This window comes from Bufo bufo, chromosome 6, assembly GCF_905171765.1.
Source record: "Bufo bufo chromosome 6, aBufBuf1.1, whole genome shotgun sequence".
Lineage (NCBI taxonomy): Eukaryota > Metazoa > Chordata > Amphibia > Anura > Bufonidae > Bufo > Bufo bufo.
The window spans coordinates 38,851,062-38,866,458 of NC_053394.1; the positions used below are offsets into that span (position 1 = coordinate 38,851,062).

General features: G+C 46.5%; 2 protein-coding genes across 4 annotated transcripts in view; one reads left to right on the forward strand and one right to left on the reverse strand.

Moving 5' to 3' along the window:
• The window catches only part of ALDH18A1 (aldehyde dehydrogenase 18 family member A1), a 32,788-nt gene extending 25,482 nt beyond the window's left edge, over nucleotides 1-7,306 (forward strand). For all 3 annotated transcript variants that reach the window (XM_040435756.1, XM_040435758.1, XM_040435757.1), the window contains exons 12-18: nucleotides 354-574; nucleotides 1,500-1,637; nucleotides 3,000-3,195; nucleotides 3,562-3,683; nucleotides 4,803-4,989; nucleotides 5,076-5,171; nucleotides 6,469-7,306. In XM_040435756.1, coding sequence (XP_040291690.1) covers nucleotides 354-574; nucleotides 1,500-1,637; nucleotides 3,000-3,195; nucleotides 3,562-3,683; nucleotides 4,803-4,989; nucleotides 5,076-5,171; nucleotides 6,469-6,650 — 1,142 coding nt within the window. In that variant the 3' untranslated portion in view covers nucleotides 6,651-7,306. The remainder of the gene's footprint in view (nucleotides 1-353; nucleotides 575-1,499; nucleotides 1,638-2,999; nucleotides 3,196-3,561; nucleotides 3,684-4,802; nucleotides 4,990-5,075; nucleotides 5,172-6,468) is intronic.
• Nucleotides 7,307-10,560: 3,254 nt separating this feature from the next.
• Nucleotides 10,561-14,934, reverse strand: TEX36 (testis expressed 36). Its single transcript, XM_040436634.1, has 4 exons — nucleotides 14,744-14,934; nucleotides 13,520-13,642; nucleotides 12,540-12,620; nucleotides 10,561-10,907 (listed from the first exon to the last, which is right to left on the reverse strand). Exons 1-4 carry the CDS (start codon nucleotides 14,792-14,794, stop codon nucleotides 10,647-10,649), a joined length of 516 nt encoding a protein of 171 aa, XP_040292568.1. The 5' UTR covers nucleotides 14,795-14,934; the 3' UTR covers nucleotides 10,561-10,646.
• Nucleotides 14,935-15,397: the final 463 nt, after the last annotated feature.

Sequence of the window (15,397 nt, forward strand, 5' to 3'; positions counted from 1 at the left end):
TTCCGTCAGGCAGCTCAGCTGATGGCTCCTTCTCTCCCATCTCTGACCTCCTAAACACTCATTATAGCTCAATTCCTATGTTAATGATAAGAATGTGTCTTAAATAAGTGTTTATGACCTTTTAGTAGTTTAGAGATAAAGTTTATTAGATGACCAACACAAATTGAAAGTACCAGTCACACAGCTAGACAAACGGTTAACCCTTTGTGACAACGTCTGAATAAAACCAACTGAAAAAATTGATTTTTACCCAAAATGAGTAAAATGCCATTGTTAAAGAATACACCTGAATGTGTACATGGCCTTTAAGGGGAAAGATTTTACTTTTTTCTCAATTTCTTTCTGTTTTATAGGAAGACTGGCACCTCCGTTATTGAAGAGATTAAGCCTTTCAGCAGCAAAACTGAACAGCCTGGCCATAGGACTTAGACAGATAGCAGTCTCCTCCCAGGACAGCGTGGGGCGCGTCATACGTAGGACCCGGGTCGCTAAGGAACTGGAACTAGAACAAGTTACCGTACCCATAGGAGTCCTGCTTGTTATATTTGAGTCCCGGCCAGACTGTCTTCCTCAGGTACTACAACCTGTGTAAAGGTTTATGCTGGAGGATAGTATGAAGTCACCCTGATTCCTGCAGTGGATCACTTACTGACAATATGCATCAGTTTTTAAGAAAATCACGCTTTATTAGGTTCAGCGAGATGTGTGAGCCGAGAGTCCTGAGGATGAGCACGTGCCATGAAGTACTCCGTATTTATGGGCAGCAAGCTGCCCCTGCCACTGATTGACTGCTTTCTCCCTATGTGCACAGTAAGGGCTCATACACACAAACGTATTTATTATTTTTTTTTGTACATTCCGTTTTTTGTGGCCCGTATGCAGAACCATTCATTTCAATGGGGCCTCAAAAAACGGAAATGACTCGGTGTTCATTCCATATCCGTATGTCCCCAAGTCTGTTATGCAAAAAAAATACAACATGCCCCACTCTTGTCTGTTTTGTGGACAAGGAAAGTCATTGTTAAAATGGATTCCCCCCCCCCCCCAAAAAAAAAAAAAAAGCAACCCTAAATACGGTTATGTGCATGAGCCCTAATGGGGAGAAAGCATTCCATCAGCAGCAAGGTGGGGAGGGACTTGGCCTGCTCTAGTGAATATAATGACTCGCGCTGCAACTTTTTTTTTTTTTTTTAATTACTGGTAATTAAGTGATATACCGCTGGAATCAAGGTCTGTCACAAGTTTACATTAAACCTGATGATGAATTGTACATGACCCCACCAATGTATTTTGCATGATGACATTCTTTCTGCCAGCAGCCACCACTAGGGGGAGCTGAGGAGCCAGCCAGTTACCTTTTTATATTATTGAGGTCAATGCATACAGCTGGTACATACCCGTGTATCGAGAAGATGCCGAACATCTCTTATTCTTATTCTGGCCTCTGTGTGGTAAACTCTGATGCCCGCTTATCTCTTCTCGTCTTGTGTCCTCATCAGGTTTCTGCATTGGCTATAGCCAGCGGCAATGGTTTGTTGTTGAAAGGAGGAAAAGAGGCGTCTAACAGCAACCAGACTCTGTACCGGCTCACCCAGGAGGCACTGTCTATTCATGGGGTCAAGGATGCCATCCAGCTGGTACGTAATCTTAGTTTTTGGTTTTAAAGCTTTTACTTGATAACTATTACTGTGCCGCCATCGGCAATGTAATGTTTTAGCATAATGTTTGTATGGGCGCTAGAGCAGGATCACCCCCTATTAAACCACGGATACTGCCTGGTAGGGTTGATCCTGATGATTAAAAGGATACCAGTCTCGTGCAACTCATTTGTGGCGTTTCTGAGAAAACAAGACATTTATTCTGCGTGCAACTGAGGGCCGTGGACAACCCGGTGAGACGTGTCACCTCTATGAACAAAGCGTTATCACGGAGGAACTGCGCAGAATTAGAAACCAAAGCATGTTACACAGGGATCCGCCTGCAATAAAGAGGTGATCATTACCTACCTGGCAGATCTTGTGTCGCAGGAATGACATCACGTCAACATGTGACCGCTGCAGACAATCGGTGGCTTCGGTGGAGCACCAAAGAGGCCAGTGATGGGCTGCAGTGGACACGTGTTGTCAATGTCATATCTCTGCTGCAGCCAGGTAAGCAGATCCCGGGTTGGGAGAACAAGTGCAGGGACACCAGCTAAGTATTGATTACTTGTTTATTGCAGACTGACCCTTGGTGTTGACAAGTTTCCACCTGAAGCAGGAAGACCCCTTTAAGGCATTTAATGCAAATCCCTATTTTATTTGCCACCACAGGGCCGGCACTAAGCACAGCTCAGTTTTACTTGCCGTGTTCCTTCAAGGCCTGTCTTCACTGCACTTCTGCTGTGTGAGCATTAAAGGGGTTGTCTCATCATGGACAATGGGGGCATATCGCTAGAATATGCCCCCGTTGTCTTATAAGTGCGGGTCCCACCGCTGGGATCTGCACCTATATCGAGAATGGAGCCCCGCAAGGTGGTGGCTGGAGGACTCCGGTCCGGCCACCACCAAGCCGGCTCCCCATAGAAGTGAATGGGAGCGTACCGCGCATGTGCGGCCCCCCCCGCTGCCATTCATTTCTATGGGGCAGACGGAAATAGCCGAGCCAGCGCTCAGCTATTTTCGCCTGCCCCATAGAAAATGAATGGAGGGCGGCTGCGCAGTGCGCCCTCCTTCACTTGCGGGGCTTTGTTCTCGATATAGGTGTGGGACCCGCACCTATAAGACTATGGGGGCATATCCTAGCGATATATGCCCCCATTGTCCATGATGAGACAACCCCTTTTAAAGGGGATGTCTGGACCATAGACAAGAGCACGCTCAGGAGGAGAGAAGCATGGACCAACCCCTTTAAGTCGGTCATAGATGATGTGTAGGAATGTATTCGTGTCTCACAAACGTTCAGCAATCACACGATCACACCAGTAATACGTGGCCACTAATCCGTCCATTGCATTTCAGGTGAACACCAGGGAGGATGTTGAGGATCTGTGCCGCTTGAATAAGCTGATTGACCTGATCATCCCGCGTGGTTCTTCTCATCTGGTCCGGGATATTCAGAAAGCTGCGAAGGGAATACCAGTCATGGGCCACAGTGAGGGCATATGTCATGTCTATGTGGACAATGAGGCCAGTGTGGAGAAAGTCACAAGGATCGGTAAGTACAGGAGTCCATAGCAAGTTAGGAGCAGTTTATACCTGCCACACACACCGGATAGAGGTTGGCTGATTTCCGTTCTGACTCTGACTCTCCTCCAACGGCGGAAGGTTTGGCCATGGTGGATTTCAGCATGGCGTTCCAAGAAGCCCTGGCAGTGGCTTTTGAAAAGAACATGCAGAATTGAATGGGGGAGCGGCTATGGGCCAGAATTTCGTTTTGACCAACGACTATACAGCTGTCTGAAGTCTATGGCCTAACCGCGCCATGAAAAGAAAAACAAAAAGAATGACATTGAAGGTTTTTGTGACAGCGTCTTATGGGCACTATGTATTTTAATTTTTTTAAATTAATATCCTTCCTTAGTTCGAGATTCCAAGTGCGAGTACCCTGCGGCCTGCAACGCTATGGAGACTCTGCTCATCCACCGAGATATACTGAGAACACCGCTGTTTGACCAAATCATCGACATGCTGAGAGTGGAACAGGTGATTGATTCTGCCGGCCGCCGCTTTTACTATAGATCTCTATAACAGCCGTGTATGACTAAATCACGTTATTTAAAGGGGTTTTCCAATGTGCCAATGTCGCTTCCTTTTTCCAAGTTTCTAGTCTATGGATGAGAGGATGTCACTTCTGCATCCCAGGGTAGGTCCTGTGGATGGGGCCAGAACTGAATCCACCTCCTCTTCACATGTGCCTTGGAGACGAGTAGTTCTGGACCCCACCACCGCACCTCCTCCGTCCTGGGCAGCGAAAGTGACTCCCCTGTCCATAGACCAGAGCAGAAACCTGGTAAAGTATGAGATGTCAGTGGATATGGGATATTTCAGACGGGAGCGTTATGTGAGCGGGTTCCAGAATGGCCGAGCCCCAGTCTTATGTGGGCGAGCGACGAGTAATCAAAGGGCATCTGTCAGCAGATTTGTACCTATGACACTGGCTGACCTGTTACATGTGCACTTTGCAGCTGAAGGCATCTGTGTTGGTCCCATGTTCATATGTGCCCGCACTGCTGAGAAATTTTTTATTTATTTTTTACATACACAATTGAGCCTCTAGGAGCAACGGGGGCGTTACCATTACTCCTAGAGGCTCCGCTCCATCTGCACTTTGACAGGGATCATGTTTACACTACCCGGCCCTATCAAAGTGCATAGGACGTGGCAGTTGCAGAGAGAGCAGAGACTCTAGGTGTAATGACAACGCCCCCGTTGCTCCTAGAGGCTCATTTGCATATATTAAAACCCCCTTTAAGATGGGTTGCTGGGTCCTGGAAAATCCCTTTATCCTATGTATAATATATATCTCATAAATGTCTGAAGTTTTAAAGCCATCCGTATTTGCCTAATGCCAGAAAAAATATTGGTAAGAGGGGGTTTAAAAAAAAAAGAAAAAAAAAAGCAATGCTCACCACCCCCAATCCCCAGCTGCGCCTGGTCTCGGGTCCCCGGTAAGTGCCAGAGCAGGCATGGTGGGGGATCAGAGACATGAGTCTCAGTTCTTACATTTTAGTTTTTTCACCCAGTCTGAGCCCCACTGGACAGACCCTTTAATCTTTCTTTTATATAATAATGGAACTAAAAATCGACTATTGCTACGTGCAGGTGAAAATCCACGCCGGTCCAAAGTTTGCCTCCTACTTGACGTTTAGCCCCTCTGAAGTAAAATCTCTGCGAACGGAATACGGAGATCTGGAGTGCTGCATTGAAGTGGTGGACAGCGTGGAAGACGCGATTGCACATATCCACAAATATGGCAGCTCTCACACGGATGTGATCGTCACTGAGAACGGTGAGCCTTCCTCCCTTTCACAAGTTAAACGCGTGTTGGCCTGATGCGATTCAAGACGCGATGATCTATGTCTTTCCACTTTACAGAAGAGACAGCCGAATTTTTCCTTCAGCACGTGGACAGTGCCTGCGTATTCTGGAACTCCAGCACTAGATTTTCAGACGGTTACCGATTTGGACTTGGTAGGTTTAAATCGTCAGATTTATTGTGAAATTATCATTCAACTATGACGTAGTCATTGTCTCATATCAGCCCCCATACCACAGAGCACATAAAATAGAAAAATCCACTTACCTCTCTGCTCCGGGCGCTGCCGCTCCTCACCACCAGCGCTCTGTCTTCCTCTTCCTGCCGCGGTTGTGCTGCGACCCGACGCGCACAGTGTAAGGTCACAGAGCGCCCTCACGCTGTGCGCAGCCACAGCCGAGGAGCAGGAAGCGGTGAGTACAGAACCTTCACCGCTTCCCAGTCCTCCGGTACTAATGAGCGCTTCCATAATGGAAGCGCTCATTAGTATTTGCCCCATAAGATGCAGGAACATTTTTTTCCCCCCATTTTGGGGGGAAAAAAGTGTCTTATGGGGCAAAAAATACAGTATTTACTGTGAATCCAATTTAAATGTTTTTTTTCAATGGATAATGATCTCTCCCTCGGATAGGTCATCGGTGTCTGGCATGGGTCTCACCTTAATCCACTTGTTCGCGCAGCCGACATCTCTTCTGTCTTCATCTGTGAGGAAAAGGACCTTTGATGTCACTACGCTCATCACATGATCCATCACCATGGTGATGGACCATGTGATGAACGCAGTGACGTCATCAAAGGTCCTATTCCTCAAAGATGAAGACTGAAGAGATTCCAGCTGCGCGAACAAGTGGATTAAGGGGCGTTAAATTATTATTATTTTTTTAACCCCTCCAGCGCTATTTTACTATGCATTCTGTATTCAGAATGCTATTATTTTCCCTTATAACCATGTTATAAGGGAAAATAATACAATCTACACACCACCTAACCCAAGCCCGAACTTCTGTGAAGAGGTTCGGGTCTGGGTACCACATTCAAAACTGACTGCAATTGGGTACCTGCTCGCGCGGGTTTGCCGCAATGCACCGGGACCTAATCCGGACACGCTCGTGTGAAGGAGGCCTTACTCCGGGCATGGTGCGAACCTATGGAGGTTACTCTTTTACATAGTACTTATCCTGCCTCGCTCGCCCTGTTGCATGCTGTGGGCTTTTCCATCAGGGTCTCAAACAGATACAGCAGCTTCTTTTCCTATTTGGCTGCATTATAGTCTAAGTAGCCTAACCGGAAAAGTGCCAATATCTGGGCAGAACAGGTATACGACAATGCAGTGGGGACGGCCACATTGAGGGAGGGTAAGTACTATGTAAAAAAAGCTCAACTCCACAGATAAGCACCATGTTGTACAAAATGACTGACTCCATACATATTAATGTTTTTCTACTGTCATAGGAGCGGAAGTTGGCATCAGCACAGCTAGGATCCATGCCCGGGGGCCAGTGGGTATAGAGGGACTTCTTACCACCAAGTGGTTGCTGCGGGGCGAGAATCACGTGGTGTCGGACTTCTCTGAACAAGGAAGCATGAAGTATCTACACGAGAACCTTCCCGTACCACAGAGTAACATTATCTAGAATCCAAATTAACCTCAGTACAGACCACGTCTAGTGGCAGGAACCACCAAGCAGTCACTATGCTGACAGGCCGTGTCCTCCTATGTGAGATAAAGAAACTATGCACATCAATGAAATACCAGAGACCCCAGTTTATCCCGAACCTTCACAATGCACTGGATGTGCCCCAAGACCCGTGCGCTCCAGCCGCCGATGGTAGTAGGTCCCGTTAGCTTTTAATTCTGCACAGTAATGTATTGGTCAGTGTCCGGCACTTGCAGGGCTCGTGGTGTAGAGCGCCTGATGGTTTTACGGTTATCAAATAGAAGTCCATAAAGCTTAAGCTGGAAATCAATTTTAAGTGTCCTGACTCCAGCCGACCCGGCTTCTGTATAGAAAACCTTTAATTTAGCAGTGATCCAGCTAATTTATTACCGATGATCCAGATGAGAAGACGGGCCAGTGTCGGCAAATCTAAAACGGATCCCTTGCAATGCTTTATGGACTCATCTTCTCGGGGCATCTGAAAATATTATTTCGTTTTGTTTTCAGTTCCTAAAATATTTTTGGTACTTTTTTTGCTTTTAAAATTCCTAACTTTGTACAGTTGGTTCTTTGTGACCGAACGATTAAGAAAATTATGAAATGTTTGATTCCACTTAATAAATTTGTCAAACACTTTAGTGAAATCTCATGTCTTCATTCACTGCACTTTATATAATATGTAGTTATTACTGTTTTACACACTTGTATAGCGCTGACATATTCCACAGTGCTTTACAGACATTGGCATCACCCAATAGAGCTCACAATCTAAGGTCCCTATCAATGTGTCTTTGGAGTGTGGGAGGAAATCGGAGAACCCGGAGGAAACCCACGGGGAGAACATGCAAACTCCATGCAGATGTGCCCTCGGTGGAACGCGAACCTAGGACCCCAGCGCTGCAAGGCACCAGTGCTAACCACTGAGCCACCGTGCTTCCTAACTAGAGATGAGCGAACTTCTGTTTTAAGTTCGGCGTCTAAAGTTCGGCTTCCGGTTAGCGGAGGATCCCGATATGAATTCCGTTGTGGTCCGTGGTAGCGGAATCAATAATGGCCATTATTGATTCCGCTACCACGGACCACAACGGAATTCGGAATCCATATCGGGATTCTTCGCTAACCGGAAGCCGAACTTTAGACGCAGAAGTTCGCTCATCTCTATTCCTAACCTAAGGATTCGGGGGCACTAGATCTCCTTATGGAGAGCGCCTGAACAGCGTGTGGAGTCTTATAGACCAGACCAGACAGTGCTCCCCCTGGAATTCTGGGAAGGGGGTCTGCAAATGAGCTCTTAGCAAATCCAGGTCATGTCTCAAGGCCTGTTTAAAAGGTTGATCATTGACTTACAGGATATCCACCTTTAAATCTGGTGGCATTAGAGGTAGAGCTAGCTAAGAACTCATTTGCATATACCCTCTAACCTAAGAAGTTAATTTACAGTGCTTTCACACATTTGGGGCAGAGGGAGGTCTAATAAAAATTTAAAAAAAATGATTTTATTAGCATTTTTTTCCCCCACCGATAGAGAAGTCTATGGGAGAACATCAAAAAGAAATGCTACACTCAGAGCATAGTGCAATAAAAAAAACAAAAAAGCCAAGGGAGCATAAAACGCAATAAAATATCTAGAAAACCTAAACTTAGACCGGCTGTCTAAACCTGCACCAGATTTTTCAAAAGGGCTCAGGCTGGAGGATAAATGTCTAGAGGTGGCCACACACACACTAAATAGCTGTCGTCCGACAGCTGACTCCCCCGTACACATACTGTACGTGTTCAGCTTGGCCGAACGTATGTGTATTCAATGGGGAGAAAGCTGCTGCAGGACACTGCTGATGGTGGCTTGTCTCCTGGGAGCACAAAAGGATCAGTTGGAAATATTTATTTCACTCGAGCCTTCTCTTCCTTAAAAGGGTTGTCTCATCATAGACGATGGGGGCATACTGCTAGGAGGTGGGACCCGCACCTACATATCGAGAACGGAGCCCCGCAAGGTGGTGGCTGAAGGACTCCGGTCCGGCCACCCACAAGCCAGCTCCCCATAGAAGTGAATGGGAGCGCACCGCACATGACCGGCCACCGCTCCCATTCACATCTATGGGCTCGACAGAAATAGCTGAGCCAGTCGCTGGCCCCATAGAAAATGAATGGAGAGCGGCTGCGCATGCGCAGTGCGCCCTCCTTCACTTTCAGGGCTCTATTCTTGATATAGGTGTGGGACCCGCACCTATAAGACAATGGGGGCATATCCTAGCGATATATGCCCCCATTGTCCGTCAGGAGACAACCCCATTAATATCTGTCGGGAGCTCCCAATACACATTAAACTGTCAGCCGAACCTGCCCTTCTCTGCAGAAGCAGGTGACTGTGTATGGAGGCCTTAAAGGGAACCTGTCACCATGAAAATGCTACATAATCTGCAGGCAGCGTGTTATAGAGCAGGAGGAGCTGAGCAGATTGATCTATAGATCTGCAGAAAAAGATTCAGTAAAACTTGTATTTTATTCATTAATATCTCTGCTCATTCTGGGACCGCCACCTGGACTTCAGAGCCCAGAATAAAATACAAGTTTTACTGAATCCCTTTCTACAAAACTATACGTCAATCTGCTCAGCTCCTCCTGCTCCCTGCAGCTCGGACACCATGTTTTAAGGGGTTGTCTCTCACTTCAGCAGATGGTATTTATCATGTACAGAAAGTTAATACAAGGCACTTACTAATGTATTGTGATTCTCCATATTGCCTCCTTTGTTGGCTTCATTTATTTCTCCATCACATTATACACTGCTCGTTTCCAGGTGTTACGACCACCCTGTAATCCAGCAGTGGTGGTTGTGCTTGCACACTATAAGAAAAAGCACCGGGCCTCTCTGGTGGCCGAGACTGTGGGAGCGAGTTAAGCACACATGCGCAGCAGCTCCCTGACTCCTCCTCCTATCCGCAATGCAGCGGCGGCCATAACCCTTGGACACGAGCAGTGTATAATGCTATGAAAAAGTGAATCCAGACAGAAAAGGAGGCAATATGGAGAATCACAATACATTAGTAAGTGCCTTGTATTAACTTTCTCTACATGATAAATGCCACTTAGTGAAGTGAGACAATCCCCTTTAATATCACAGGTTCCCTTTAACTCAGTACCAGGGAACTCCAGCTTCTGTAAAACTACAAGTCCCAGCATGCACACTTGCTGAGTTCTTGTAACTCCCATAGAAGTGAATGAAGCATTGTAGTTTCAGAACAGCTGGAGTCCTGGACACTTCCGATACCTGCGTCTATACTGACTATTGGTTGGCTTACCTCGAGATAGAACTTTATGCCAGAAATGTGCAGTTTTGGAGCAAAATGTTGCATCTTAGACCTCGCCCCTTTTCTGGTAAGTCAGAAAACTTTTAGAAATAATAGTCGCGCCACGTCAGGTTCTAGGCCCAGACACGTGAGTAAATCTGGGCCTGCGTTTGTACGACATTTTAGAATTTCCTATTTGGCTAAAATGTAACATCTGCAAAAAAAAAAAAAAATGCACATATGGGGGGAAAAAAAAGTGTGAAACCACTCTTTAAAAGTAAATTATTAGTGATGCAGAAGATGTACAGGATGTGCCTAAATATGACGGGGTGGTCACTAATATTGCTGCCATATGTGCCCCAAGCTGTGAGAGCCCTATAGTAACTACCCGCCGGTGCTGCTGTATGAAGAATGGGAATGAAAGAGGTCTCAACTGGAACACCACTGTCCCCAATGAATCTACCACCGTGACCAGCTGATTGTTGTGGGCCGTTTACTGGGAAGTGAAAGGTTATGGGTGGTCTCTGGTTATGCTCTCTGGTTCTTAAGAGTCCAGGTCACTGAGGAAAGTAAAGAGCAGGAAAGCATGACGCTTATATAGTTTATTTCCCAGTAATGATATCTATATCCTATAGCGGTTGTATTGTATATCACATCCTTGATCTCCTTTTAGGCCTCATCACTAAACACTGCAGTAATCTGCAAACCACATAAAACGGTTCTCGGGGACGTCCCTCATGTAAGCGGACCTCTCATGGTGGTGTTTGGGATATCTTCTACAGAACGGCCTCTCTGTGTCTTGCCCTCCTCTGTAAGAAGTTTGATGATTTGTAAAACCGTCCCAGTAACTTGTCACTCGAGGCGGTTGGTCGTGGCATGAAAGGTTAAAGTTTCGAGAACTGTGCTGTCGTCTTTCAACTGGAGTTTTTTTTCGTCCAAGACCCTGAAGTATTGAAGACAGAAGTGTTTACCGGCATAAATATTAACGTCTCTGTCCAGTGTAACGAAATAAAGAATCTCTCTCCCCCCCAGTCATTGGTTGATACAACCCTCATGGTAGAGACTGCCTGCTTGAATCAGTGCTGAGGCTGCTGTAATCACAGGACTTTACAAGCCACCAAGTTATTTCTACAGACAAGTTAAACACTTTGCATCTTTCTTAGGGCTCATGCACACAAACGCATTTTCTTTCCACTTCCGTTCTATTTTTTTGCAGACCGTATGCGGAACCATTCACTTCAATGGGTCCGCAAAAACAACGGAAGGTATTTTGTTCCGCAAAAAAATAGTGCATCTCCTATTATTGTCTGCAAGTCACGGTCTAAGGCCCCATTCAAGTCAATGGGTCTGCAAAAAATACAGAACGCACACGGAACACATCTGTATTTTGCGGATCCATACTGTAGAAATGCTATGCCCAGCCCATGTTGCTCATGTGTTTGGTGATTGATAAGTTACTGTCTCCGTTTCTGATCCTCAAAAAACAGATCTTATACGGATATGTTTTGTGGAATAACGGAACGGAGGGGAAAAAAAACCCCGCAGATACGGAACAAAGGATCCGTGAACAATGGACTGCAAAACAACAACGATCATGTGCATGAGCCCTTAGAAACATGTAAGTAGGAATTTGTACTGATGAAATTAAAATGTTCTGTGCAGTATTAATCGCTTACCTGAGCCTTGAAGACACAGAAGTCGCGGATGAAAACAATAAAAATGCTGAAACCCATTCACACGAAAAATGGGCATGTGACAGATTTTTTTATTTATCTATTTTTTAACAGCCGTCACACGTCCATTTTATGAACAATGGTAGTCTATGGGGTTATTCACACGGCAGTTTTTTCGACAGCCTGTGAATAACGGACGTAAAAAAATAAAATATATACATTTTCTATATTGTCCGTTTTCACTTACCAACAGCCTCTATAGAAGGGGACTGTTTTTGACGTCCGTTGATAACGGACAGTTGATCTGTTTTTAAAGGACGTTTTTTCAGTGATGCCTTTCTGAGAAACGGACATTGAGAACAGTCCCCTTCAATTGTACGGGAGATGTTGGTCAGTGAAAACAGACAACATAGAAGATGTTCTGGTTTTTGATGTCCGTTATTCACAGACCATAAACCATGCACACGACCGTTCCGTCTTTTTGCGGTCCGCAAACCATGGATCCGCAAGAAACTGAAGCCGCCCGTGTGCCTTCCGCAAATGGGTGACCAAATGATTTCAATGGGGTCCGGCTGGCTATTAAAAAAATATCAGCCATGTGAATAGCCCCATAGACTGCAATTGTTCTAAAAAGGACTGTGCCACGGCGTGGCCTTTTTCCAGTGCTGTGTGAATGTAGTCTTCGTTAATGGCCCTGCCTGGTGGGGTCTTTGAGGCTGGGTTTCCATGTACATTATTTTTTGTTATAGAGTTTTGGAAGCCAAAAAGAGGCGAAGACTCGGTGTCGTGACTCTCTTCAAAGTGAATTGGATAAATGGACGGCCTCAGAACATCTAGTGCCGCCCTGGAGCATGGATGGGGAACTGCAGCTCAGCAGCAGGAGGCACGCTGTATATACTTACAGAATCCAGGTATTCTCCGGCCCCCTGGGTCAGGTTCCTGTTGTCATGTGCAGAGAAAGGGAAGCCATTCTGCAGTTCATTCTGTAATGAAATCCATTTAGTAAAGTGCTCACTCCATCCCCGGACACTGAAGATGAGAATACATAGAACGTAGCTAAGGTCTGCTCCCTAACCGTGGGGGTGCAGGATCGGGCAAAAATAGTGAACCTAAGGGACTCTATGCCCCTCCTCTGCGCGGGCTCTAGGCTCACAAATCTGTGTCATCATGTAAGGCTACTTTCACACTTGTGGCAGAGAGATCTGGCAGGCAGAACGTATGCATACTGATGGCATTAGTAAGACTGATCAGGATCATGATCAGTCTTAAAAATGCATTGAAAAGTCGGATCCGTCTTTCCGGTGTCATCCGGCAAAATGGATCCGGCATTTACTTTTTTCACCTTTTTTTCAGTCTGCGCTTTTGGACGAATCCGGCACTAATACATTCCTATGGGAAAAAATGCCGGCATTCAGGCAAGTCTTCAGTTTTTTTCGCCGGAGATAAAACCGTAGCATGCTGCGGTTTTCTCTTTTGCCTGTACAGTCCAAACAACTGAACTGAAGACGTCCTGATGCATCCTGAACGGATTACTCTCCATTCAGAATGCATGGGGATATGACTGAAAAGAAAAACGCTAGTGTGAAAGTACCCTAACCTGGAGGGGCGACTGGTAACTCAGCTGAGATTTCAGCTCTGGAGCTTTCAGACTTGTGAATGAAACTCTGAAAATAATATTTGGTACAAAATAAGTAACATTAACATTATGTATTAACAAAGTTACTCCACTTTATGTGTAGATTAAAAACACGACTGAGCAATTATTAATTAAAAATGAGAACAAACGTCAAAAGATTAGGAAAGAAAAATCATCTTTATAGTGACATCAGATAGATATAGATAGACACAGGATAGATATTAGATATAGATATAGATAGATTACCCTGTCACGGGTGCTGCACAGATGGGGCAGTCTGGCCTCTCTCCATGGAGCTGTTCTCGCCCGGTGAAGCGTCTCCTCGGTGCTGCTCATCGGCAGTTTATTATTGACATCAATGTGGGGGAACTACAGAAATACAACATACAGGAGTGCGGTTTATAGACTCTGACTGATCTACAGAAAATATAAGACTGTGTTCACATCTGTGTCATAGGCTCCTTTCACTGACCGCAAGCAGTGGTGTTCTTCCCATCAAAATGACAGAACCCAGTGTACCCCATTATAAGTCACTAATATCAGTGGATCCAGCACTGATGGAAACCAGTACACAGACGTAGACAGCACCCCTCCACCTGGAAAAGCTGGGTGACACCAATATCACCATCCTCCACCCGGAAAAGCTGGGTGACACCAATATCAGCACCCCTCCACCCGGAAAAGCTGGGTGACACCAATATCAGCACCTCTCCACCCGGAAAAGCTGGGTGACACTAATATCAGCACCTCTCCACCCGGAAAAGCTGGGTGACACCAATATCAGCACCCCTCCACCCGGAAAAGCTGGGTGACACCAATATCAGCACCCCTCCACCCGGAAAAGCTGGGTGACACCAATATCAGCACCCCTCCACCCGGAAAAGCTGGGTGACACCAATATCAGCACCCCTCCACCCGGAAAAGCTGGGTGACACCAATATCAGCACCCCTCCACCCGGAAAAGCTGGGTGACACCAATATCAGCACCCCTCCACCCGGAAAAGCTGGGTGACACCAATATCAGCACCCCTCCACCCGGAAAAGCTGGGTGACACCAATATCAGCACCTCTCCACCCGGAAAAGCTGGGTGACACCAATATCAGCACCTCTCCATCCGGAAAAGCTGGGTGACACCAATATCAGCACCCCTCCACCCGGAAAAGCTGGGTGACACCAATATCAGCACCCCTCCACCTGGAAAAGCTGGGTGACACTAATATCACCATCCTCCACCCGGAAAAGCTGGGTGACACCAATATCAGCACCCCTCCACCCGGAAAAGCTGGGTGACACCAATATCAGCACCTCTCCACCCGGAAAAGCTGGGTGACACCAATATCAGCACCCCTCCAGCCCTCCTTTCCTGATCTGGCAAGTTCTGCAACATTAAAACATCTGGGTCAGCTTTCCCATATACACACATATCTAGACAAACAGCAGCACAGAGGATTTCAGTTGCCTGTTCTTACCCAGATCCCCTCCTTTTCAGTTGGAGGATTGCACAGCCGTCCTTTAGGCATTGTCCTCCTCCCCTCTGCTGACCAGATGTATGAGTTAATCCCTGCTCATACACTCATGGGCATGGCCGTCTCCCTGCAGATTAGCCCCGTGTGTCCTCACAGCTGTCTAGTCTCCAGGGAGCGTCTGAAGTTTCTACGGTACCATAGCAACATTAAAACTATACTTCCGGCAAACGAGGATACTTCTTAGTTTATAAGAAGTCTCCAGATCAGGCGCCATTTTGTCGTAGCCTGCAAGCGAACAACACTAATCTACCAACAAAGTTGTGCTCTTGCGTATCCCCTGCTCTCTGTGGTAACGGTGTTCCGTTGTTCCGTTAAAAGTTGGTACCTGTAAAAAGTTGGTACGCTCGTCACTTCCGGTAGTGTCGTAGAGGCATCGGAAGGCTCAGAACTAACTATGGTACCAACATTTCACGGCAAGTGAATGTGAACGCGCCGACGGGGGGGCGGTAGGTAGATTTATGGCCCACGCGCATGCGCAGGGAGCCTTAGCAGAGAGGGTAGGCAAAAATTATGGGCCAGTGCGCACGCGCGAGTTGGGTACCAAAATTCCACGGCCAGTGCAGGTTAGATTTATGGCCCATCGCGCATGCGCCGGGA